Consider the following 27,123-nt stretch of genomic DNA (forward strand, 5'->3'; position numbering starts at 1 on the left):
AAAAAAAAAAACTATTAAAAATTAGAAGCATGTATAAATTAGCTGTTGTTGCTGCTGCAACAAAATATGGCAGATGTTAGATTTCTAATGAAAAAGCTCATAAGGTTACATGCCTGCAGAGTATGTAGGCAAAGCTTCACTCATTATGAAAGGAAAATTTGCACACCTGTCAATGACAGCCCAAGTTCCGTCTGTATGTGTTTATTTTCTCTGAAAAACATCTAATAATAACAATAACAATGTGACGCATTTTCCATCCCAGCCCCTCAGTCGCCATCCTCATTTGTCAAGGTCTATATATAGCCTCACAGACTTTTGCACTGTTCATTAAAATCATCAACATGCTATAATCTTACCACAACCCAGATAATTCTTACTCCCTAGTTTCTAGTCAATAAATAAATAAAAATCTTCCACAACATCAAAGTCCAGAGCTTTGACCAGGCTGCTAGATGTAAATCACTAGTTAGTGTATGTACTCTGAGACATAGCATGAAAATGTTGATTCCAATCATTAATACACATGTGTAGCTCAAACCCCTCATTTGCCTTTATTCTGAGAATATTTTACTCTTTGCTGTAGCTTCTCACTGGGGTGAAACACAGTCCAGTGGGGTAATGATATGAGACTTCAAAACTCATTATATATCTCATTTTCAGTAAAGAGCTCTCACTGTATACAGCCTGATATTTCTTTATATATTCCTGCATGGATGAAAAAAATTAATCCAATAAATCCGATAAGACCTGATAAAGAGTATTTAAAGACGTGATTATTCAGTGTGTCCCATTTACAAACAGATTTCTCTTTTGGAGACCAAGAAATTATCTGAAGACCTGTGTTTGAGTCTTGTGAAACACTACTGCAAGAGCGCAAATTTCCCAAAACTAAAGCTTTTCATGAATTTGCTGTATCAAAAACAAAGCCTACCCTTGTGTTGTTCTCCAGTTAAATTGTACTATATTTAATGTCTAAACTGTAGCATTCCAGCTGCAGCACAGCCTTTGAAACAAAGCTACGGTAAATCTCTGAATCTGCAACCCCACCAGCTTTTAAAATTCTGCAAGGTCAATCAAGCAATCTTAGGCTTATTAACTATGCCAAGGATGTACTGCTTTTTGTGTGTGAGTGCCCTGTGGTAGAATAATTGAAATGAGAGCCCTGGCATGGCTTTTATGTTGGCACTGCCAGGAACTTGGGCACACTTTTTTTTTCATGTCAAGAGTGGGCAGGAAATCAATTTAAATATCCTCACTGCTTTTCTTTCTCCTTTTCACCTTTTGTTCCACAAATACTTTTTATTTCTTCCTTATACTCTGATCTTAATGTTCTGTGTATCTTTGTATCTGTCTCTATCTGTCTTAGAAAGTGGCTGATGCCTTCAGATCTATAAGTTGTTTTCTTTTGTCTTAACACAACTCACGTCCTCGTGTCTTCGCAGGAAACCAATGAGCTGGTGGCCATTAAGAAGTTCAAAGACAGCGAAGGTGAGTGAAGGGGGGAGGGAGGGTGGGGGTAGAGAGAGAAAGAGGAAGAGCCAAACAGCTGAATCATTGCTGTCTCTTTAATTTGCGCACAGAAAATGAGGAGGTCAAGGAGACGACTCTTCGGGAGCTGAAGATGCTCCGGACACTGAAGCAGGACAACATCGTCGAGCTGAAGGAGGCTTTTCGCAGGAGGGGGAAACTCTACCTTGTCTTTGAATATGTTGAGAGGGTCAGCTTAAATACACTATCATTACTATTTCACTGTGAGCACAAGCTACTCTCAATTCTTACATTACATATCTCTGGTCTGCTCTAGCTACTCTAAATTTCAGGATGTTGAGACTCCTCAGTTAAGCATTAAAAAAGCGTCGCCACGGCAACATATGAACTATGCTGTTGGTGAATAATGGTATTCCCCACTGTGTTGCCAGGGTATCCAGCCAAGTGTTTATTTCATGACAGGTTTTATTTTCATAGTCAGTTTTATTTTCTAGTCAGTTTAGCATGGTGTCCCCTCTTGCTCTCCCCTGTCAGGGTTTAAAAAAAAGGAAAAAAAAAAAACACTGAGGCAAAGGAGAGGAATCCCCTCTGTAAGAATTATTTAGGAAATGCTTGACAAGTCAGCAACATTCATATTTTAAAGCACACTTCCACCATGCCAAGTAGTTAAAGCTGCAGCTGCTTGTCCTAGCCATTTTAGAGGCAAATTTGTTATGGGTTTGCAGAACATGCTGGAGCTATTAGAGGAACTACCCAACGGTGCACCGCCTGATAAAGTCCGCAGCTACATCTACCAGCTCATCAAAGCCATCAACTGGTGTCACAAGAATGAAATAGTACACAGAGGTGAGGAGTTTATTTTTATTTCTGTATTTATGTCTCTGTTGCAAAAATATCAATGTCACTTTGTCTGGTGTTGAGTCTTAAAATCACCTCTTTAAATTTCTTTTGAATTTTGAGACACTTTTGATCCTTTCCTTCCTTCCTTATCCTTACTTGATTATGAGAAATTCTAGTCATGCACTGGTACGTAGTTTTTAGAAAACATTACTCACATAGAAGCAAATAGTGCGTTTGTTTGGGACTATTTTCATCTACAGATTAATACACTTTTGGTGCTCTTTGTGAGTGCTTAAGACAAAAGAACAGCAGTTGTGAGGTTGACTCGAAAGAAACTACAGTGCCTATATTTATTGTAGTGATTTCACATGTCACACAGAACAACAGTGTGGCTCACTGATGTATTTTTAATAGCTTTTGGACGGCAATGGAGCTCTAAGGCACAGTGGAAAACTACATATCAGGCTTTGGCTACACAGAAAATACTTACTGGTATTTTCAACAATTCATTGTTGTTTTTGTTTTTTTCATGAGATTTTTTTGACAAGAAGAAGAGTACAGAATATCATCCATTAAAGGTAGCCCAATTCTAGACTTCTGTATTGTTGCCCACAATTCAAATTTGCTCATGTTGTGCCCACTGTTTACCCTGTTGAAGAAGCATCAGATCTTTATAGGTAGGATTAACAATGGGGACGTAGCTAGCTAGGATGTAGCTAGTTGACTTAAAGAAAAAAATAATGACAATTTGACAAATTTCTTTGATCATTGTAAAAATACATGAACTGCTCCTAACCACCTTCCTTACTAACAAAAAATTGGTAAGAAAAGCAGGTCAGTCAGTCTGATTATCAGGCTCATTTAAACACTGATAGACAATAATATTTCTAATATTATTATTATAATATTTCTAGGCTTAAAATTCACCATATAAAGGAAAAACAGGTCTTCAGGAGTCAACACTTGACTAGATTACTTGTTATGAAGTATGCTTTATATGTAAACTTCTCTCTACATGCACACATAAAACACAGCCTTCCAGCCTTGCAGCCTTCCAGTACGTCTAACAGTCCTGTTGAGTAGATATACGTCAGTTTCACAACACACAATCATTTTCATTTTCAGAGAACCGTTAAATGTGGCTCGGACAGAATGTTACCGAACAAAACCTCATTCTCAAATCATATTTGTGTACTGTTTGTCACAAAAAGCTGCAAAAGTCTGTTTTTTGTCATGTTTCATAACAATGAAATGGAATATGGTGGGATAGTGGCACAACTGAAACACATTTTCTGTGCCTTTCATCTCTTCCAGATATCAAACCTGAGAACCTCCTCATCAGCTCTGAAGATGTTCTCAAACTCTGTGATTTTGGTGAGTCTTTGGTCTTATGTTCTTTACAGCAGCCATATTGTCACACTGAGTTGTTGAGATTTACATGTGCAGTGCAGTGAAACCATTCAGCCTCTGCACATTTCTCTTGTCAAATAAAAGGTAATTGCTTGTAAAATCAAGATATTTGATTAACAAGTCTGAATCTATGTAGATTCATTGTGATGTTGTCAAATTATATGTTTATTTTTGCAGTTAAATCGGTAATTTCATTTCGGCCAGTTTGGTTTCCTAGGCTCAATTCACAGTGAAAAATCACGCCATTAATTTGTCACCTTGTCAAGTTGTATATCAGAAAGATCCATTCTTCCACTGTAAAGGAGCCAACCAGAACTATAGAATGCACTCTGGTGATTGTTATCACAATTTATATACCAAAGGTATATTTCAAGAGAGATTAACATTAGGCACCTGTTTACCCAGTAAAATACTAATAAACTGTATTGTTGTATTGATACAGTACAGTTTTGACATTTTAGTTTCCCAGGTGTATTCTAGATTTGGATGAGTCTTTGCAAAATCACATGGTTAATTAGCTATGCATAATTGGTTAATGCAACCCTACTGAGTCAGCTGGGGTGAGATTTGTTTGTTATTCACTGTTGGAGCTGGCATTCTGTTTATTGTGATTTTTCATGCTTAAAATGGACTCTCTGTACAGCAGTTATCCAAAGCGCAGTCTCAGCCCGCCTGCGGTGACATAACTAATTAGAGCCTGGTCACATGGGATGATGACCGTGTTGTCACTGTAGCTGTCCAGATAATTTAAGCGTTGATTGTTGATTTATTCTTACTAATTAGCGATTTATTCCTTAATCTGAAGGACTTTAGATTGTCTGCATATTATCACAGACCACTGGATGTCTGACAAACAGTATCACGTCTATGTGATTTATTAATTTCTGTGTTACTTTGGCTCAGGTTTTGCTCGTAACCTGTCTGAAGGAACAGATGCCAACTACACCGAGTATGTAGCCACAAGGTGGTACCGCTCACCTGAGCTGCTGCTGGGGTGAGTGTGTGTGTGTGTGTGTGTAGGAGACTAAGTGAGAAACAAGGACAGAGAGTCCTCATTCTGTTGTCTGTTGCAAATCATTGTCAGTATCTGTTGTCCTTTCTTCTCATGGCACCAGATGGGTGGAGTTTTTGTATGTGATTGTATCAGATAGGGACATAACCACCATTTTCTCCTCGATACTGTTTCCAATACCTCGATTCAGGATATCGGCCAATATCTACTAAGTACCAGTGCTCCAGTTTTCCCAGATTCATCTCTCTGTGAAAATGCATTAGAATAATTTCTTTGTAAGGTAACATGAGGCCAGGGATTTCTGTGGCAGCAAAACCATGACTCTGTGACCTGCCATGACTGAATGAAAGTGATAGTAAAAACAGAGTTACTTACAGTTTTAAAAACTGTAAGTAAAGCAACCCACCAGCTCCCTCCAAGTTCCCACCGAGCCATTCTCCTGTGCTGAAACTTAATTTATTTGTCTATAAAATTTTGATTATTTAGGAATATTCTCCACATGAGAACAATATAAACTAATATAAAAAATGTCTGAAAGCGAGATTTTGACACAGGGCACCTCACACAGGCACAAGAGGGGCCATATAATTAGCTAAAAATGCAGGACCAATATAAGTTCATATTATACTGTAATGGTGAAAATTGCTTAATCAAATTAACCAAAACCAGCGGAGACGGGTGAACCTGGGGCTCTTGGGGCCCGGATGGTGATCCAGCCTTGCCCACTAGTGTGCCAGTCATTTCAAACTGAGATCAAAGATCCCAAGTATGTCAGGTTGAATTTTCTGGGAAATATATTTAAAATGATTAAGCCAGACACTGAACTGAGTATTTTTCCCACTTGATCTGTTGGTGCTAATACTGATCTGGTATAGTGGACTAGTGCATCCCAAGTATGAGACTGTGTACATTGTTTGACACATTAAAATAGGCTGCATATACAGCCAACCGTGTCCGGCCATATCTAACATACTGTCCTGCAAAATCATCTCTAAAACATCAACTTTCAAGAGCTAAACAAACAGGTATGTTTTCAGCTTCACGACAATGCACTGTGAGATGATTCAGTATGGTTTTAAATTTATTTAGCTTAATAAGAATGGAATTTTCCCAAGCTATTGAGCGACATTGAATCTTCTGTAAGCTTGATTGATGTATTGTCATTTGTGGTAAATGTCACTCATCTGCTAAGCTGTTATTACATATTTATATTTTATTTATTAAGAGTTTTGTTATCTTTGCATGTGCCATAGTCCACAAGGTTGGAACTATTTTGCGTAATTTGCGTCTTCACGTCATCCTCATTGTTTGAATTCAGATCAGTGGGAAACAGGTGTTACTCTTTTCCTTTAAAAGGGGTGAATGATTCACCTGCTACAGACTAATGACAGGAACCATCGTGTACACCACATCCTGAGATCAAATTTCTGTTTCGCAGTTGTTTTTGTTGCTTATGTTGTGTTTGATGCGTTTGCTGCATTGAATGTCCATTCTAGCTTGGAGACAGCTGAACGTCATCTAGCCTTACTGCTGTAGCCTGATTTAGTAAATGCCCTGGAACATTTATTGAGACAGCGTTTGAATGCCGCCCACTCAAATACTCTCTCCCTCCAACACCACCGCTCTTCTGCTTCTCTGCTGCCAGATCTCTCGCCATTTCTCACCAGACTCCTCAGCTCGGTTCCCTCAGAAATGACCATCTTCTTTGTGAGCAGCTCCATCAGAAATACAGCAACCATTGTTTTATTTTACTGCACCACCACCACTAATATTAATGTCAGCCATCACCATCATTCTCATCATTCTCATAAACATAACAGTTTCCCTCTGAGGGATGAATAAAGGATATCAATCTATCTATAATCATCTCCTCTTCATTTGGTGGATTCATTTTCACCCCATCATCCTCATTCTCATTTTCACCATCACTATTATCGCCCCTACCATCTAATTAACAAGGTCGTCATGTGGCATCATTGATGTTTTTCACATAAATAATGTTTTGTCTCCCTCTATTTCTGTTCGTCTCAGGGCTCCCTATGGAAAGGCAGTGGACATGTGGTCGGTGGGGTGTATCCTTGGGGAGCTGAGTGATGGACAGCCATTGTTTCCAGGGGAAAGTGAGATTGATCAGGTTGGTGAGCCCCATGTAAAGATGAAACAGGAAGCTGATTAAACAGTTCGCAGTTCAGAAACAATTTTAATATGATTAAATAAGATAAACAATTCTGATCAACATGTATCAAATATAAACCTCACATTAGTCTGTCCTATTGGAGCTTCTCTACTGTTACGACTGGCAGCTTTTCTTCATCTCATATCTTTATAAAGTGAATCTTTCTGACAGTTGCTCAAACGAAAAAAATGTTTGACTTCTCTGTATCTGACAAAGAGACAATTTTGGGCTTGAATTTTTTCTTTTAATGTAGCAAAAAACAGAATTTTAAAAGGGAGCATTTAACAGTGTTGTGAGTCCTTGTGAAGAAAAAATCACAGTTACAGTTTTTTTGGACTCAACACCTGGACAAGGAAAGTGTGTGTGTCTTTTGTACTCTGATTGTTTTGATCAGACGAAATAAGTAATCACAAGAAAACATGGTGGGCTCTCAGAGTGGTGATTGGCATTTGTCCTTATTTTCTGACAGTTTACAGACTAAACAAGTCAAACCAAATATATTTATGTCAAGCCCAAAATCAGGGATCTACAGACACTCAACCAACTAATTGATTAATTGGAAAAATTAGCCAATAGATGAATCAACAAACAAATAATTAGTTACAGTCCTAGCCCCAAGCCACCATCAGCTTATTGATTTATGCATCAGATCTTTCATCCCAACAATCATGAAATGTGAAATTCCCACAATATATCCCCACAATATTGGAAATAAACAGCCAAAGATGAAATATTTTTAGCAACTTTTCTTAGCAACACACACTAATGAACATTAGTATGATATTAGTAAATGTGTCAGATTTTTCCAAAAGTCTTATCTTTTTCATTTGCACCTGCCCCTAGTGAAATGGGTGTTGTACATTAAGGAAAGAAACAAGACAGAAAAAGGTGATTTAAAAATAGTATACATAAAAGTATTTTTATTGATGGATGAAAAAATGTATATGAGCAGAAAACCATTTAAAGTGTCTTGTCCCGCCTCTTGCAGCATCTCTCCAGCTCTTTGGAGCTTTTTAAGCATATTTCCTGTTCAGTGTCAATTTCCTTAACAGGTTGCTGTTTTCAGCTAAAAGACTGTGATAAACCCAACGTACATCATCTGCCCGAATAAAGCGGTGACTTCCTGGTGAACACAGTAGCATTATCAGCTAAACAGGTGCTTTTCTCTGGAGTTGGTAGAGACCAAAACAGAGCTAAAAGGAGAGCGAATATTGAACTTACATTCAACAGGTGGCCACAGACATGACTCCAAAATAGTGATAATGGTTAGACAAAAATAAAAAAAAATAAAAAAATAAAATCACCTCAAGGTCTATTCAGTAGCTGTTCGTTGCTTTTGATCGTGTCCTATGATCTTTATCAGCTGATAGTTTTGCCCAGTTGTCATGGAAATGTAGTGTATGTTCACATTTCAGTGTTTTTGAGCACTTTAAGGACTTCTTGTCCACGTAAAATTTGAGATTCAAAGTTTATTCTTGCATTTGGAAAGAGCAAAACAGTCTAACCTCTAAATGTGTGTGCTAAATTGACTTTGAGCTGAGATTGTTTTGTCAACTGCTTTTTTCTAAAGGTGAAGAATAAATTTTGAAGTTCAATACTCATTTTTACAACCTTTTTAAAAATGCTTATGTAGCGGGAGTGGAGGCTTAAAGAAAAGAGGTGATGCGACAAAGCCACCTGGGGAATTTCACCCCAGGAAATTACTAAGCTATACTAAGAGTAGAGTTACAGGTTCTTTAATAACAATCTGGCAAGAGACAGTGTAGGAGGGTTTAAAAGAAACACTAACTTTATTTAGCACAAATAATTAACAAAATTGAAATACCAAAAAGAAAACTACAGATCAGGCACTAAGGGGTTAGCCGCCATAAAACTAGCACTTGGGCCTAGGAGTGCAAACAGGGCGAGGGCTTACCACAGCAGCAGGGAAAATCAAAAAGGGAAAGGTCCATAAAACTAGCCACCTGTGACACCGCACACCAACAAAAAGGAATCATGAAGAACACCACCACCAGGGATCAACTGCTGCCTCAGGCCCTCGGCACCTGTTAAAAACAAAAAAAAAAAACAAAATTAAAACTTCACTTCACACATAGCGCTGACCAAATAAATCAAAAACCCAATTTCAAATAAACCCAAGTAACAAAAATAACAAAATATAACAAATACAACATACAACAAACAAAAAGCTACAAACTAAATAACTCAAGAGAAATAATTTAAGAAAAGGAAACAAAGAAATAATAATTTAAAATATTGTGGGGGTCTCTGTAGAGTAGACCGGTTCAGGACTCTTCGATGACCAGCACAGCGCCGAGCAGGACCGCGCTAAAGAACGGCAGTGTGCAAGAGAGCAGCAGTCTGCGCCAAACTACTCACAAAACAAAAGTACAGAACAGCAGAACAAAACAAAAGAATAAAACGGAAAACATAACAAAACAAAAGAATAAAACAGAAAACAGAACAGCAGTGCCTCCCGGGAGTGGTAGCCAGTGGCAGGCCAAGCAAGGCCAAGGCGCACTCTCGCCTGGGCATACGGCGCAGCTACGCGGAGGATTAGAGGGTTCGGGCCTCAAAGGCCGCGGCTCGACCACGCAAACGGCACAAAATATATATTACGGGCCTGAAGCCAAGCCACGGACACGCAAAGACAGGCAGACAACGGCGACTTACCAAACGGATACGCGAATGCAACCGGAAGAAATCCAGCGGCACAATCAGTCTCCCACAGCGCCAGCAACCAGGTGCGCTACGCACATAAAACCCATATTAAAATGCGCTCATTACGCACATAAATCAGAGGAGGGACAGCGGTGCATCCTACCTGGATATGTGGAAACAGGTGCCTCGACGGCTGCCACAAACAACAACTATTGCGTCCGACTGAAAGAAGTCACAGCCACGCCAAACAAAACGCTCTGCCACGCCGGCCACAGCCACCTGGGAGGATAAGCGGAACGGGAGGAGGAAACGCGATATGGGGCACACCTGTATATATATAGGGGAGCAACGCGCCTCCCACTACTCCGTGTGCCAACAGCTGGCACAGTGCCATGTAGTGGCAGGGAGGGAGAAGGTCCTTCGGCTACACTTATTACAAAAAATGTTCAAGGAGAGTTGTTTACATGTTTTTCATGTTTAAAAAAATCTGAGTCTAGGAGAATGAATACGGTTAAGTCTACTGTCACGTGTTTAACTAGGATGTTGCTTCATTTTATCTCCAGCTCTTCACCATTCAGAAGGTTTTGGGTCCACTCCCTGCAGAACAGATGAAACTATTCTACAATAACCCTCGATTTCATGGAATCAGGGTAGGAAGCATTTATCTTTGTTCCTGTCTATAGTCCCTTGTCTTCTTTTTCTCCACTTCATTTTTTTCTTTCTCCTCCTCCTCTTCGTTTTTACCTCCTTTCCTTCTCTCTCCAGCTCTGTCTCCTCACTCTCTCTCCCTCCTGTGGCAGTGTTCCCAGCACCATGACTGAGTGGATTGCTGTGACTCATGAGATAGGTGGTTGGTGTTCAGTTTAGCAGCAAGAGAAAATGTCCCAGAAGGCCGAACAAGACTTTGTGTGTGACTGTGTGTGTGTGTGTGTGTTTGGTAGTTTGTTTAGTGTGATCCAGTGATTTCTTTTTCTGTGTTCTACTTTTTACTGGCACAAACATCCGCTGTATGTTGGAAAACCTAATAGTAATTTTCAATGCACAAAAAAGTTCAGTTTGTATAGGAATTTCATCCAGTGTGTGTGTGTGTGTGTGTGTGTGTGTGTGTGTGTGTGTGTGTGTGTGTGTGTGTGTGTGTGTTTTTTTGCGTGCCAGTTTCCCTCAGTTACTCATCCTCAGACTTTGGAGAGACGGTACCAGGGCATCTTGAATGGTTTGATGTTGGATCTGATGAAGGTAAAATACAGAGAAGCACTCAAACTGTAATGCTAACTCAAACCTATCTATCCACTTGTATTCCTGTTAACCTATTCCTGTCAGTTAGTAATATTTGGAAAAGTATGGAAAGAATTTGAGAAACTAGCCTCTAAAATAAATTCCCTCTGCATGCTTGTGTCTTTCCTTCAGAACCTGTTGCTGCTAAACCCTACTGAGCGTTTCTTGACGGAGCAGAGTTTGAACCATCCAGCCTTCCAGCCTCTGAGGCAGGCAGAGAGAGAGAGGCCTCCTCCTGCATCTCCTAACCCACCGCGCTCCTCCAAGAGGAAAACGCACCATCATGGAGAAAACACAGTCCCTACAAGGTTAGACTGCAGTCCTTTATTTTGTTTTAGTTTTATTTCTGTCAGAGCTTCCTGTCATCTTACAGTCATCACTTTGAATATGTCTCAGTGAACATTGGGACTAGGGCTGAATGAAAGGGATAGTTCACAGTATACATTACCTGCCCACGATTGACTATATCATGATGTACAGTAGTATTTTTTGTAAATTAAAGTGGTTTTGGTTTTTATCTAGTGAATGCATGGACAGTATTGACAGGATAGCAAACTCTTTACTAATTGACAAATCCCTGTCATGTCACAGTATATGTCATCACATCACCCAGCCCAAGCTGGGACCCAAATTCAGCAAGGACATCCATAGAGAGCACGTTGTAACTATGAAAGGAATAATTCATTAGTAATACTGTTCAGTAAAAGTTAGAGTGAGTGAAAATAACAGTCTTTCGGAGCTTGATGAAAAACATGGCTTTTGCAATCATGTTTGTTGTACAAACTATATCTGTATACTTATATATACTATCCATTGGTGCAGGAACATTTTTCTTTTATTTTTCTCTCCTCTCTGCGCCTGTGAAGGATTTTTTTTGTACAAAATATCACGCCACTCAGGTGCCTCTCAATTAAAACAAGCAGTTCACAGCTTTAGTTTTATTTAAAGTAAATAACTCAGAGCAGTTTGCTATAATGGCTGCAATCATTGCATCTTGACAAAAGCATGATTTGGAAGATGTCCAATACAAGGATAGGTTTCCTCCAGATACAGAGAGTGGAAAATTTTTTTAGACTGTTTGAACAGTTCTTTGATCAAGCAGGATTAGGCTTGTTGGAATAACAGCTTAGGGAGTTTGATTTCAGTGGGAATAATTTTGAGTGCAGGTTTGCACAACATTCAGAAAAACAGAGAGATTCTATTCAAAAAGATTATGATTTTAAAATTAAAGTAATGCAAGGATATTGGCAAACGGTCCCTTATCTTTCCCTCCCTCTGCTCCTCCAGGAGTCACAGTAAGAGCACGAGCCGCCGCTCCAACAGCAAAGAGTGTTCCAGCCTTCCTCGTCACGGCGACCTCCATCACCTCGGCAATGAGAGTTTCCTTAATGGTAACAAACCTGCCCCATCCAGCTTAAGTCCTACACTCCACCCCAAGGGCCAGTACATGTCCCAGACCCTCAATCGCTCTGCCTCATCCAGCAAAGACTTGGCAAACAACAACCTGCCACACCTCCTCAGTCCCAAAGAAGCCAAAGGCAAGACAGAGTTTGACTTCAACTTGGGTCCCTCCCCAAAGCTGTCAGACCAGGGGCACGGGGCAAAGTACGGCCACAGCAAACCAAGCTCCTCTCGCTCTCAGCAGCAGCAGCAGCAGGCCGGTCGCCACACCTTCCTGGAAAACAAGACAAACACCCTGCAGTCTGGAGCAGAGAAACAACATGGCCGACATGCCCACAGTATGGCCGACTCTGCCCACGGATCCATGTCCTCCTCTTCTAAGAGTTCGGCCTCTTATCTCAGCCTGTCCAAGAGCCACAGCGCCCTGAGTGATGCCAAATCTGTAGGGAACCTCAGCGATGGTCGGCTCCATCCAGATGACCCAAACTCCAACACAACAGCAGGGGTGGGACCCAGCGCCCGCTTCTTTCCTGCCAGCTGTTTAGACCTCAATGCCCCTTCAGGTCCTCCGGGCCCACCTGGCAGCCCCTCTGCCCGACACAGTGATCGATCCGGGCACAGCCCCGCCTCTCGTAGCAGCGGCAATATCCGCATGGAGAGCAGCACACTGGACTCCTCATCCAGACACAAATCCAGACATAAACCTTTAGCACCAGGTAGGTTTAACAGTCAAATTTGTATTCAAGAGTCATATTCATTGTCCTCTGATTGGAACAGAATTTTCTCCATAACTAGTTTAAAAGTTGGCAGACAAGACAGTTTCTGTAGATTGAAAAGTATCAACAAAGCATCTTTAAAATACATCCATCCATCCATTTTCTATACCTCTTGATTCATCAGGGTTGTGGGGGGAACTAGAGCCTATCTTTAGAATACAACTAGTTCATAATCTAGATGTCTGTTGTGAATTTAAAAAAACATGGAAAAAGAGGTGTGCCTGCAGGCAATACTGGCGAATAAAATTTGTCCAGCACAAGACATAATGAAATATGTAAATATTATAATGCAGCATTAAAGTAGAAAAAGAAAGTAGTGATGGGAAACTCTAAGTTTATAGCTTGCGGGCATGCGCGCGAAGCAGTTGTGTGATTGTGGTGTTAGAGTTAAAAAATACTGTGCATGATCAACATAGTACTGAATTACTTTAATCACAGACTATGGCTGACACGAGGCATTCTTAAGGCACTTCATTTAGCAGTTTTTGATCTATCTGAGTTTCCCAGTTGTAATTATGACTTGGATGTTTATATAAACTGTATTTACAAGTTGAAAACTGGTAATTAGGGATACTCAGACCTGACATGAGGAGGACATGGACAACAGCATCATATGCCTTTTATAACATGTGCCTAATATATCATCAGTTTGTACTGTTAGTACAGTAAATATGTGGATGTCAGAACTTGGATGACATGTAAAAAAAACCAAACTCTCACCTTTTATAGACGGCGGTTAATCAAATCTCTCGTCTCTTCTCCAGAGGATGCCGGTGCTCCGGAGCTCTTAGACCCAGGAGGAGCAGGGATGCAATCCACTCACACTCTGCCTTCCCCACACGAGTCTTATCATTACGGCCTGGGCTATACCTCCCCTTTCTCCTCGCAGCAACGGCCTCAACGCCACTCCATGTATGTGAGGAGGGAGCGACACCGACCCCACGGGGTCGAGGGTGGGATGGCGGGCTTGCCTGCACCAGGGCAGGTGATACCGACACGAGCCAGTAGCCTGCAGCTCCTCTCCCCACAACTGCAGCACCGGACCACCCTCACTGGACACTCAGTGAGCTCTTCAAGAGAGGACTGCACTGATGACATGACGAGGGTTAGTGGCAGACAGCGTTGTGACTGTGGTGACGTGGCATGTAAACAACAAACTATTACTACAGTATTAACACTAACACATAAAGTAACACATATTCCAAAAGGACATTTGTGAAGCTCAGGAGACAGCATAGCCACTTATACTCATTTATTTTGAATGGAAAATAACGCTTCAGCTCAATTTCTCCATCAACTGTAGCGTCGCCTCAAGAGACCATAATGCAATACAACCACAAGATGTTGAGTTTTTAGAAAGTTTCCAAAAAGTTTTTGTTGCTCCACCAGCACTATCATTGAAGCTCTCCACCTGCAACTGAAACCTACATCTGAATGCAACAAGTCAATACCAGAAGATGAGGCAGGTTGATGAAAAATGGGTACACATATACAAAAATAATTACACCTCCTGAAAGCTCACGCATTCAAGATATTAAACTATGTGAGAGTGCTAGAGGGTGGATTTTTTTTCTTTGCTATATGCACTTAAAATATGTGCGCGTGTGTGCGAGTATGGGTATTTCACAAAATGGTGGATGTGTGTAGGGATTGTCAGTGTCTCACATTGTCATTGCCACTGCTTCATGCTGCGCCTGTCCGTCTTCTCAACAGAGTGAGCAGTCCCCTAAAGACATGAGCCACCCTTGTGCCCCCATCAAAGACTCTGCGAGGGACAACACTGCTGCTTTTCATACACAGCGCTCTAAAAATGAGGTCCGACCCCCTGACTCCTCCCTAACTCCAACCAGTTCACTGAACACAGACAGTAGCTCTTATGACCGCTGGTTTCCATAGCTTTTTTTGTTTCTACTCAGGTCAACAGCTTCACTGCACGTTGTCGCTGGTATAAATGTAACCTCACTGTAAAGCTTCAAGATTGTCCCGAATGTCTTGTGATGTGATCCAGTAAAGAATGTGATAGCTAGCGATAAGTGATGAGGTGAGATTAAATGGAATTATCAATTACAAAGCTGAAGATACTAAGGAACTTTGTATGGTCCCGTGTCCGTGTGTGTGGGTTTGTGTGTCTGCATGATGTGTGTGTCTCTTAGGTCGGTATGTATCACGACCCTCATGGCGAGGATGGAGGTTCCTCCAAGGAGAACCGGATGATCTTCACTGAGTCCATGCCGCGGAGAGTAGGCAGCTTCTACCGAGGTAAGGAACAGGCATCATCAAATGAGTGGTGTGTGTAGTGTGGAAACAAATACAGCACCAGGAAAGGTAATGCTTTACTTGAAGTCCCCTTAAAAATAAAGTGAAAGCAAAAAATATATATATATTGGAATAAAACAAATGAACAAAAGACTTTTTAAAATGCAGTACAGTTAAAGTTCAAGATATGAATAAATAGCACTAAATTCAAGTTAAATTAAAAGACGGCGGCAAACAGAAAGGTTTAAACTTAAGTTTAAAAGAACTGAGAGTTGGAACAAACCTCAAGACTTGAAGTTTGGGCCTGAGAAATGGTGCATAGTGGTGTATTTTCCTATATGGATGACTGGTCTGAATTTTGAGAGATGTGTGTAGAGTGCAGAAAAAAAAAACACTGCAAAACAACTTCCACACTTTTAATTACTCTCTCTCCTGCAGTTCCTTCCCCCAGACCAGATAACTCCTCCTCTTTCCATGACGGTGTCAGTCAGGGTCGAGGCCCGGTCGTACCTGTTGTACCTGGAGACCCTGTTGCAATGGCCAACCACTCCAAACGCCAGACCGCTTTTGACTGGTGAGAGTTCTTTTTTTTTTTTTAACTGTCATCATGTGGTTTTTCTTTACGGCAACTTCAGACATTTAACTTTATAACTAATATATAAGTGATCAAAGTTAAGCTGTATCATTTTAACTGTTTAACTGTATAGTTGGGATAGGATTTAACTGTATAGTTGTAAAACTGTACAGGTTTTCCCAGCATACATTACTAAACATTTCATACTATTAGCCACTTTGCATCTCCAATAAACAGTGCTTTCACTATGCAGACATCAAAAGTCATCAGAAAATTAAAAAGAAAGATTTTTTTTTAAATTCTACTTCTTCCTCATATGCTTTGCTAAATGTGTAATTCAGCCACCTGATCAAACCATCTCTGCCACAACAATAATAAGATCCATTACATTTTACAAGATTACTTTGGTGCTGCTGCTTCTGTACAGACATAAAGTATGACAGTCTCTAAAGTACTGAGATTAAATGAATGAAAATGCCACAAACATGACAGTTGAAAAATAAGCAATATTTATCATCTGTATTTACTGTAGTTATTGTCATGATAAACCGTAAGAGTGCACATCTAATATTAAGTGAATGACTTTGATGTTTTTTAAAATATCCACAATTTAAAAACTCTCATTGTGCTGTGTTGAAAAGTGAATAATTTGAATAGTTAATTGCTGATCTAAAGCTGAAAGCTTAAAAGTGAGAATTATTCAAACATTAGTCACAGTCCTCCATTGTGTTACTGGTGTTATTTTAGGACCACTGTCTTTCCTTACTGTATATGTGTTCTATTCATGACATGATCTATTTGGTTATGCCTCTGCACAGAAGATACACCTGAAAAGAAGTCACCATTTAATCCGGAGCTTGCAATTACAAACCATTTTCCACTTTTGCCATGTAGGACCGCAGCAGAAGCAATGGTCATGAATCCTCCAGAGCCCACCAAAGAGAAGGAAAAACAAGGCTTCTTCAGAGCCATTAAAAAGAAAAAGAAGAAGACACAAATAGTAAGATCATCTAAGTCACCACCTGTCATTTCATCTTGCACATATATAAAATATCTCCTTTGGTTCCATGTGTCGTTTCCCTTGTCCATAGTATATATATATATTTCAGTGTGTAGTAAATGCTGATCAGTCGGCTTTTTCAGACTGGTGTATATGACAATGATAATCTGTAGCATTAGTATCTTCTGGCATTAGTGTTTTATACACTCTTAACACTGTGAAAGCTTAACACACAGAATTACCCTTTAAAACGCTTGGTGGTTGATTCTGGTTTATTGTAACGTGACTCTTATTTTGCCACCACTCCTATTGGTAATAATCACACTGGAATCACCGAGTTAATAGCTCGCTGACATTGCAACAATAAAGTGCCACAAACCAAGAAACATCAGCAGTGAGACAGATTGTAAAAAAAGCAATATATCCGGCAGCTTAAACGACCACATAGGTCATTTGTTTCTCCCTTTGGATACGACCCGTGGGACCTGTCACGGATAAAAGAATCAATTTTGACTAGCAGTTTCAAACAGGAAATGAACAGCAGTCTCTCATGAGAAAGTCCTGAAAGTCCTTGACCTCTCTATCCATCCACCCCAACCTCCTCCAACTTTGTCCCTCTTTACACTACATCTTGAGATGACTTCTGCCTTTGCTCTCGTCATAATTACTACAGCAGCTAGAGGTCACCTAACAATACTATGTAACTATGGGACAATGTACAGGCTCATTATTTGCAGGAGGACAGTCCCAGTTTAGTCAAACTTATCTGGAAGAGACAATGATGGTGACCAGTGAAATTATTACTAAAACTGTTGGAACCATTTATCACAGTTTACAGAGCAGCTTCCTCACACACTGACCTACTGTTCTCAGCAAAGTTGTGCACCTACACAAGTTAAGTATTCACGAAAATGTAGTGCAAACTTGAACCACATTTTCTGGAAACTGACAAAAGAAAATTCTGATTAATACACATTTTCATCCACAACAGCTGTGGAAATATTATTTCCAGATAAACCGTTTTTAGCGCAAATTTCTTTGCCATTTATTTAGAGCTGCAACTATTGGTTAATTACATTTGATCAAAAAGTTAATCAGCAGCTGTTTTGATAATCAAGTGGATAGTAAATGTTATTATTACAGATGATGGCCAGAATAAAACTTTTATTTTTCAGTGCTGATCTAAATTTCCTCCCTTTCTGTTGTCTTCCCTGGTTCTCTTAATAGGCAAATCTTTGTGCTAATATTGATTTCTTTTCTCTGTAGTGTTTTTTTTTTTCTTCAAATGGTTGAGGATCAGGTGCTGCAGTTGCTACAGTGTGTTTGCTGTCAGAGATTTATGGATTTGTGTTGAGAGTTGTGGCTGTGCGTCTTGTGCTCCACAGACGGACATGGAGGACGGGAGGAACCCCAGCATCAAGAAAAGTCTTTTCCCCCTCTTTAGCTCTAAGAATAGCTTAAAGCACAACTCAGCTGTCAAAGTCCTACCTGTAGTCGCCTCGCCTATGGTACAACACCAGCCTACTGCGCCCTACCCTGCCTCACCAGTAATCTAACCTCAACACTACAGCTGCATGTCAACTCACACTGCACTCACCAGAATGACTTGATTTGGTTTGAAATCCTCTCAAGCGCTTCATGATTGATTGGCGGACACATGTTCCAAATTGAAAGGATTTCAAATGTGTTTTCAGCCTATTACTGCACGCTGTCTGTGCATCCATTTTGTCTTGCTATAAAGTCAGATCAATGTCAATGTCAGATGCAGTCACCTTGCATTCACGTTGCGTCGTTCGACATTGATTTCATGCTGCAGTGTGTGCTGTTTGTGAGGCCAACACCTCTGCACATCGAGACTCATCCTTTATGATTAAATCATTTTGTCATATGAGGGTCAAGAATATATTCAATAACTTTATAAGCATCCAGCACATGTATGCAAACTAATACTGCAGACATACACAAACTCTGTACTGTATGATAGCTCTGAAATAATAGCTGATTAAAGGAATAGTTCAGCACTTCGGCATATGGTCTTCACTTTCTTGCTGGGAGTTAGAGAATATCTGTCCTTTGAATATGAAGCTACAGCCAGCAGCTGGTTAGCTTAGCTTAGCACAAATACTTAAAACAGACTGGAAACAGCTGGCACTGTTGAATGGTCACAATAAATTATCAAACAAAACTGAAATTAGCAAAATATTTGCCAGTTTCAGCTCAAAAATGAGAATTTCCTCAGATATACTTATACAAGAATGCATTGGTATCAATACTAGCAGTGCAAAGACACACAATATTACTAGCAGTGCAAAGACACACAATATTACTAGCAGTGCAATGCACCACTCTCGCGATTTCCAAAAGGGAAATTGTCTAGTTTTGTATCATTGTAAATGTAATCTCTTCATTTCTCAACTTGTTGATCACATAAGTAGTATTTTGAAGACATTAACTTAATTATTAACCTATTAATCACAAAACAAGCAACAGATTACTTGATAATGAAAATAATTGTTAGTTAGTTGCAGCCCTGCTGTGTATTATAGTTTGTCAAAACACACTCAGACAAAATTCTGTAAAAAGTCATCATTAATCTCCATCACCACCTCCTTGTGTTTTGTCTGGTGCTGGCAGAGGGGTGCATGAAGAACCTCACCAGGATTTGAGATGTGGTTTGAGTGAGAAGTGTTGTGTGATGAAACTGACTGTGGTAATCTCACCGTAGAGAGAATAACATGTATATTTTGGATAACTAATCATGTTCACGTGTTTTGTTTTTGAAATGTTAGGTTACTGGTATGGGACAGGAACACCTGTCCCTGCAGAGGAGCTCCAAGCCCTCCTCTCATCACGGCAGCCGGCGGAAAAACCGTGAGCGATCCCGAGACAGAGACCGGGAAAGAGAGCAGAGCCGGGACCGAGACAGAGAGAGGGAGCGAGAACGGGAGAGAGAAAGAGAGAGAGAAAGGGAGAGAGAGAGGGAAAGGGGAAGGGAGAGAGAGAGGGTCAATGACTGGCCACCAGAGAAACCAGTGGACTCGCATTCTCAGGTATGTGCATACTGGAGACTGTATTTGTCTGAAGATCATGACCCAGAGCCACACAGGCCACACACAGTGGTTCTCACGCCCAAATTATGTGATCCTGAGCTGACTGAGTAATTTCAATGAAAATATTACCCCATTAACTTCATCCACTTTTCCAGTCACTTGTTACAAATACATTCCTTGCAGACAGTTCACAACTTAATTTTGTTTCATGGTGACAGTTTCAAAAAGGCAATTCTTAAGACACATGATCAAAAATTGAAATATTTGTAAAAAAAAGCTGTAGGAATCACAAAAATGATTTCTCTCCTTCCAGAGTCAACCACTCAAGTCACTCCGCAGGCTCCTTCACCTCTCCCCTTCTTCCTCAAATCAAGGACAGCCTCCTCCTCCTCCCCCTCCAGACCTGCGCTTCCAAGCCCCCATCCCCAACCCCCCTCAGCCCTCCTCCAAAGCGGGCTACCCTGAGGGTCGAGGGCACGCCGAGAGCAGGGGGCACTCCGGGGTGAGCAGCACCTCCCAGGCCAAGAGCCGCAAGGCCAGCTACCCCCTCCCCGGACAGATCGAGTCCAGCTGGCATGTGTCTGCTTTACAGCGGGCAGAGGGTGCTCAGTTCACCCCAGAACAGCTGGGCATCAAACCAGGGCAGAATGGACCCACGTTTACCCGAGCCTCCCGCACCAGGATGCCAAACCTCAACGACCTGAAGGAGACTGCGCTTTAAAACCCCCCAAACCACACCACCTCCAATATGGCTCCATCCTGAAAGCATCTGCCAAACGCAGACATCATAGTACTGTAGTAAAAGTTTACATGAAAGCCTATTTCACTGGATTAAGTCCTCATTCAGAAACGTAGTTATCTGTTGATGCTCATGTCTCTGAAATCTACTAAGACTAGACACTGACAGGCCAAACACCAGTAACAGTGTTGTTTAGGGAATAACAGACAGGAAAGGGCCCAGTCCCTCTCGGGATGCCAGCACTGTTATCAGTTGTACGTTATTCTCTCTCTCTACTTAACATGGTTAGAACATCAGAATAAGCTGATCTTTCCTGTCAAGGAGACACTGCCCATGTGGCCCCTTTGCTGCCATCTTCTGCTCACAGGACACTACTACAACACATCTGACAGCCGCTGTCACACCGTGGCCAATAAACTCAAATGTTTTTCAAGTACTGATATTTGATAAGAACAAAAAAAATAAAGATTTATATCAACATTATTTATTAAATATTTATTTGTTTTAAATTCAAGGATATAAGCTATAAATGACACAGTATGTAGGCTATATGGGAATATTATAAGGTAATATAGAATTAAATGTGTAATTGCAAGAGCTTTAGTTTCGACACAAAGAAATGCATAGATATTTATGTGTTGATAATACAATATGTCACAAGAAATATTTAATAATGGTGAATGTCCTTTTTTGTTCAATTTGATATGTTATTAACAGATTTTCACATTATATCATGTTATTTTTACCCTTTTTTCCTGTTTATTTCATCAAAATGTAAAAAAATATTGATAAATACTTGTTGCCCAAAGTGGGGGAAAAAAATTACATCTAGTGCAAATCTGCCCATCACCCTCATGACATCAGTTTTGAAGTTTTGTGCCAAGTCGAGCTATTTGTCAACAGGGTTTGGTAGCAGAACAGCCAGAGTGAGACTGTTAGACTCTGTGCTTTACATATAGTAACTGTCAGTTCACTTTATGTTTCACTCTTGGTGTCATAATTTTTAAATGAGCCCCATTTTCAGCCTTTCAGTTCTTTTATCAGTGAAGATGGCTTTCCAGCTCCATGCTGCCATGTTGGTTTTGTCTACAGCCTTAACAGCAAGTAATCACCACACAGCCCTGGTGAAAGGTTGACCTCTGATACAACAGTTTTAAGTGTGTTAAGATAGTAGGAGAGCACTCTGCAAAAAAAAAGCATACCTCACCTACAACCTTTAAGATCTTAAAGGATAAATCTGGTTAAATTCTATATTTTTGTTATTGTGACAAATTCCATTAGAAATCTAAAACCAACTGTGAATCAGGCGTCAAACAAGAACTGAAACAATCAGAAAAAATCTCGTAGACATCTGAAATGTGTCAGGGGCCACAACCAAGCCTTGCTTTTGTAAGAGGTCAGGCTCAAAAAAGGTTCCTGGTTCAGTCTTTAACAAATGCATTGTGTTTTATAAGCCTATCAAATGATCTCAATCTGAACTAGTAACTCCTGCTGCCACATAAGTGTAGAGGATTAGAAGTATAATATTGTATAAAATGCAAATACTCAAGTAAAGTACAAGTACCTCAAGGTTGTACTGTACAGTACTGTACTTGAATAAATGTACTTGACAATAAGGAAGATATGAAATAACACCAGACTTATCCTTTAATGTTTGTTTACATTTTCTGTGTGCATTTTAAAAGCTTGTGTTATCAAAGTTTTTGTAAATGCCTTTTGTAAATCTGAATTTGGTTTTGCATTAGGACTTTTCTTTTTAACATCAATAGTCATGATCAGGGATGATTTTACTTAACTCGGTTGTTCATAAAAGCATTTACTTGTTGTCTACTGACCTGTGGATGATGAAAAAAAAAACCTGAGTTCTGTAGAACAAAACACAATTTGTGGCCTAAGCAAGGTATACAGTAGAGTTTCTCTTCCAATCTCACCTTTATCCTTCACTCCTTTTTCTGCCTTTTGAAAGCATAAAGCAAGGAAGAAAAGCTTTTACATCACAGACGTAGGGAATGAAGGAGAGAAGGATGGACGCATTTGTGCAAAATTCAAAACGTCTGTGGACAAAAGCAAGAATTTGGTTTGGAGAGTTTCATGTTTTGTTCCTCATCTGTCGAAAGGATGAAAATACACAAGCAAAAAAGAAAACAAAACAAATAAACCAATTGACTACATGGCTGATTGAAAGCAATAACATTCAGAAGGAGACAGACTGATGCAGATTGCACTAGCTGAATCATTGGCTAGTTAAATTGGAGCCAAATATAGCACATTGAAGGATTTTCAGCAAGAGACTGTGATTAAAGCAAGAGTGTCCACATATAATATCAAGACATCGCTCTGCAATACATTTTTTTACTTTTAATTTGTCCTTGAACATGACCCAGGATGGGCAGAACTGCCCTGTGTTGTGTTTTATAGAAAATCCTGATTGCTAATGATTGTAAATGACTGCTTAAGTGGGTTTGTTTATATCATTAATGGGACAGAGTGATGACAAAGCTTGCCTTGCCAGTGACCTGAAGCCTTACATTAGCTTACTGACTCAACACTCCAGATGGAAATGGAGGCTTCAACCCCCAGCAAGTCACACACACACTTAGAACTGAGACGAGAATAAGAAGAATTTTTGTTCACAAATATGAATGTGTTTCATAAAACATCCGTTTTTGTTTTGTTTTTTTTTCATTTAGCTGTTTCCCACTTCTTACAGGGTGTAAATAGAAATAATAGAGTGTATCTATACTGACCATTCTACTTTAAAAATGATAGGGTCTCATAATAAAAGTCAACTGTACATTTTTGAATGGCTCATATGTTTGTTTTGTAGCACAGACAGACACAAACGTGGACACAGACATGAGACAAGTATTAATTTAATCAAGGAAACAGTGTAAAGATACAATAAAGAACACATGTTCAGAGTAAATGAAACTCTGAACATGTGTTCCCAAAGCACCGTGGGAAATTGAATTGAAATGTTAAGAAGAAAAATCAGGAGTTAACCACAAAAGAAAACCACATCTGAAGATCAGTGAATGTTCCACTCCTCGATGCTTACGTAGCATTGAAAAGTGACATTTTTTTAAAAAGTGCTTGAGGTTAAAATTATGTGTTTACAAAAAAGGGAGTGAAATCACAGGCATATTTGAAGAGACAGTCAGTCTGGCATTATTCTACATTTTTCTTTTTATCAACAGATCCAATGAAAAGTTAGTATAGTAAAGATGAGGAATAAGCTGTCAAGCTTTTGCCATACAAACAATATCTTTTGGTAGAATCAATTCACTGTTGGTTTTGGTCTTTTCGTGAGATTTGTTTGTGATGTTAAGAAAAAAATTGGGCATCACTATCAGGAGAAGAAGACAGAAATTCACTGACCTGTCACAGATGGACACATATGTTTTGGAAGAGCTTGTCTCAGACCTGTGGATACTACCTCCATAGCAACGCTGCCTCTCCCTCTCCATGCCTAATTATTGCTTTGAATTTATGCCATTTCATTGCAAATGGAACAATCTATTGAAAACTCACCAAATTAAAGCCCCCAGTGTGAGACTGGATTTGCACAGACAATGGAGAGTGGAGTGAATGAAAGCTCATTGAGCACATCAAACAGATATTTTAATGAAATCACATAAGTCAAACTGTTTTGTTTGTATTTTAAAAAGGTTTTCAACAGAATATTTTTTTCTCAAATTGTGGTTTTATACAGGAAGCTGGAAGGGACCAAATCTGTGGATATAATATTAGACCACACACTTTGAAGATGGGGCTTTAGGTATAGACAAAATTTTGGGGACAAGGCCTCGGGGGCAGCGGGAGGAGAGGTTCACATGCATTTGTTCATGCAGAGCAGCAGCTCCATGCGCAGAGCAATGCGTGTGTGCCATCCGAGGGGGAGGATGCGAATGTAGCGTGCCACGATGGGCGGCCGCAAAAGGTTCTGCACAGACGAGGAGCGGTCAGAGTTTCCATAAAACACCTGAGGAAAGAGAGAAAGACAAGGTCAGGATGTTGTTTACTTTAGACTGACATCAGTAGTGACTGAAACTGACGGAAAATTCTCTTTGCCGTATGAAAGCCACAACCACTACAGATAATAATAATAATAATAATAATAATAATAATAATAATAATAATAATAATAATAATAATAATAATGTGCCTCTCGTTACAATTCTTTTCATTATCAATTGATAATTAAATATGTTAAACATTAAAAAAAAATAGTGAAACAGCAAATTATCATTTTTGAGAGCTTGGAACCAGCAAATGTTAATGTTGACAATGAAAAAAATAATTAAATGATTTATCAATTTTCTGTTCAATCAATCAATTGATCAACTATAATTTTAATAACACCTGATTTTAATGTATATGAGACCACTGTAGGTGAAAAATAAGACATTGTTCAATAAGACACATGCATTTATAAACTAAATAAAAACATCAAAACATTATGTTTCTATCTACAGATGTAGACATGTTTTTAATGTCTGCAGTATAACAAGATTACAACAGATTTTCATCAGATTTCATCACATTTTTCTCATCAAAGTGAGTACTGTGGTGTCTGAGATGTCGTTCAACTTACCCTGTTGTTTCCAGTCTGGTCTTTGTAATAGATCCAGTTGAGTTTTTCGTCTGTGCGGTACTGAACGCTGTACTTGGTGACCCACTCGTCAGCGTCACAGCGACCCTGAGTGAGGATCCCTGACACCACCATCACCTCCCTCAGGTCAATCTGCAGCCACTGACTGTTGTCCTGGAACTTAGACAGCCAGGCACACCTGAAGGACAGACACACACTGACTGTGATACTGGCAGCAGTTTGCCACACACACAGGCTGATATTTTCTGAGGGTAGAGGTACAAATTAAAGCCAAAGGCCCTTTTTCACAGCAGACATTTTAACTTGTTCTGAAAGGCACAGGCATAACTAGTACCATTAACACTGTCCCAGTGCACCATGACAGTTTGACAGCGAGCCAGCATGGACAATACGAAGATCCTGAAACTGGAACAGCTAAATGGAAACCAGCCGTCATCACTTTTATTTACACCTGTGCTTTTCTAGTGTGATGTGTCCAAATGTCTTCAGTGAAAAATTTCTGTTGTTTGATTTTATTTTATTTTGTTTTCATTTATCGTAATTCTTACCATTATTACTCTCTTTGATTTTTATTACATATATATTTATTTGATATAAAGGGTTAAAGTTTCTCTTGTTGGGGGGTGTAATCCATTTTTGTCTTTGATATAGATAGAATAAATGATCTAGGATTTAGATTCAGACTGATGTACAACATAAGTCCATTGGTGGTTTCATAATATTAAAGGAAAAACAACTTTCAGTACTGAGCATGACAGCTCCCCAGTGTCAGGAGTTTCATTTAGCATTTCTATTTCTGCTTGTCCTATTTATATTGTAATGTTTAAAGACAGAGCATAATGGTGCATCAACCTAACCAAATGCACCTTACATAATGAGACATTTTCTTTGAGCATGTTTTCGCTAATACTGTTCCTCACAGATATTTACAGGCCAACATATTTGGGTCTTTCCCTGAGGTAGAACAATCAACCATCAACATTTTGAGAGTAAAAATCAAAAGAACCTCAGCCTTCGCTATGTATAAAATACATGTTGATAAAAATCTCTGCAGTTACTGTGTTTTCAGTATCTGAAAAGTCAGCAAACTGGCCTGGACCTACCCAAAGCCCTGGGTGTTGAGCCGGGCCTTGCTTGGGAGCCATGAGGAAAACCAGCCAGTGTACTGGTCCTGGTTGGAGCAGGTGATCTGGTCTGGACTCACCGATCCGGCCTCAAAGCCTAGAGGTTTGTGGTATGGACACTCTGCAGGATGATCAGAAACAAAGTTATAACAGAGGTGTTCGATTTAATCATGTTTGTTATTTCAGTTACAGACCTCCTGGCTACATGGATTTCAAGGTCACAACCCCGACAGAGAAGAACATAAACACGTCTGCCAACAGCTTAAGCAGTAAAACAGTGAAACGTGACCAGCATATGATCATCACTAAGCCTCTCTGGATTCTTAATTCTCCATTTCTCTCTATCTTTTCCTCTCACTTCATCCACACCCCTGCCAACTCCCATTCTCACACCCTCCCACTCCCAAAGCCCCCGCCGTTAGCAGTCTCAGTGTGACCCATATCGCATCCTAAAAGCCTGCAGTTTAATTCTCCACAGTGAGAGATCAGTGATGTCCATTAGGGCGGCAAGCAGACAGATGGCCGTGTTCTACTCTCAACAGCTTTAGCTCCGTGTTGCTCTCATGTTTTGATCTGTCAATCTGCCCTCTCACTCCCATTAAAACGAATAAGAACAGGTCCTTTGCTGACTTAAATATCCTTTAAAAATTTATGAATGGGAGTGAGGAGAGATGCACATTAGTTTTTCCCTAAAGTTTCAGAAGAAAAAAAAATCAGCTGTGAAACTGT

The 27,123-nt window shown here is 39.9% G+C and overlaps 2 protein-coding genes and 1 long non-coding RNA gene across 3 annotated transcripts in view; 1 reads left to right on the forward strand and 2 right to left on the reverse strand.

The window, feature by feature from the left end:
* The first annotated feature begins 1,606 nt into the window (after nt 1–1,606).
* Nucleotides 1,607–20,640, forward strand: cdkl5 (cyclin-dependent kinase-like 5). The gene is made up of 17 exons (XM_041036344.1): nt 1,607–1,717; nt 2,214–2,334; nt 3,643–3,702; nt 4,642–4,732; nt 6,782–6,884; nt 10,151–10,237; nt 10,743–10,823; nt 10,995–11,170; nt 12,150–12,979; nt 13,804–14,144; nt 14,753–14,854; nt 15,193–15,298; nt 15,734–15,869; nt 16,764–16,869; nt 18,255–18,416; nt 19,659–19,919; nt 20,233–20,640. Exons 1-17 carry the CDS (start codon nt 1,622–1,624, stop codon nt 20,638–20,640), a joined length of 3,267 nt encoding a protein of 1,088 aa, XP_040892278.1. The 5' UTR covers nt 1,607–1,621.
* On the reverse strand, nt 8,668–9,874 carry LOC121180727. The gene is made up of 3 exons (XR_005893959.1): nt 9,751–9,874; nt 9,600–9,675; nt 8,668–8,971 (listed from the first exon to the last, which is right to left on the reverse strand). It is a non-coding gene; the product is annotated as an uncharacterized LOC121180727 (long non-coding RNA).
* Nucleotides 20,641–24,487: 3,847 nt separating the features above from the next.
* The window catches only part of rs1a (retinoschisin 1a), a 5,206-nt gene continuing 2,570 nt past the window's right edge, over nt 24,488–27,123 (reverse strand). The window contains exons 4-6 of the mRNA XM_041040603.1: nt 26,374–26,515; nt 25,253–25,448; nt 24,488–24,640 (exon numbers count right to left, since the gene is read on the reverse strand). Of these exons, the coding sequence (XP_040896537.1) occupies nt 24,488–24,640; nt 25,253–25,448; nt 26,374–26,515 (491 nt within the window). The remainder of the gene's footprint in view (nt 24,641–25,252; nt 25,449–26,373; nt 26,516–27,123) is intronic.

Source organism: Toxotes jaculatrix, chromosome 1 (genome assembly GCF_017976425.1).
Source record: "Toxotes jaculatrix isolate fToxJac2 chromosome 1, fToxJac2.pri, whole genome shotgun sequence".
Classification (NCBI taxonomy): Eukaryota; Metazoa; Chordata; class Actinopteri; family Toxotidae; genus Toxotes; species Toxotes jaculatrix.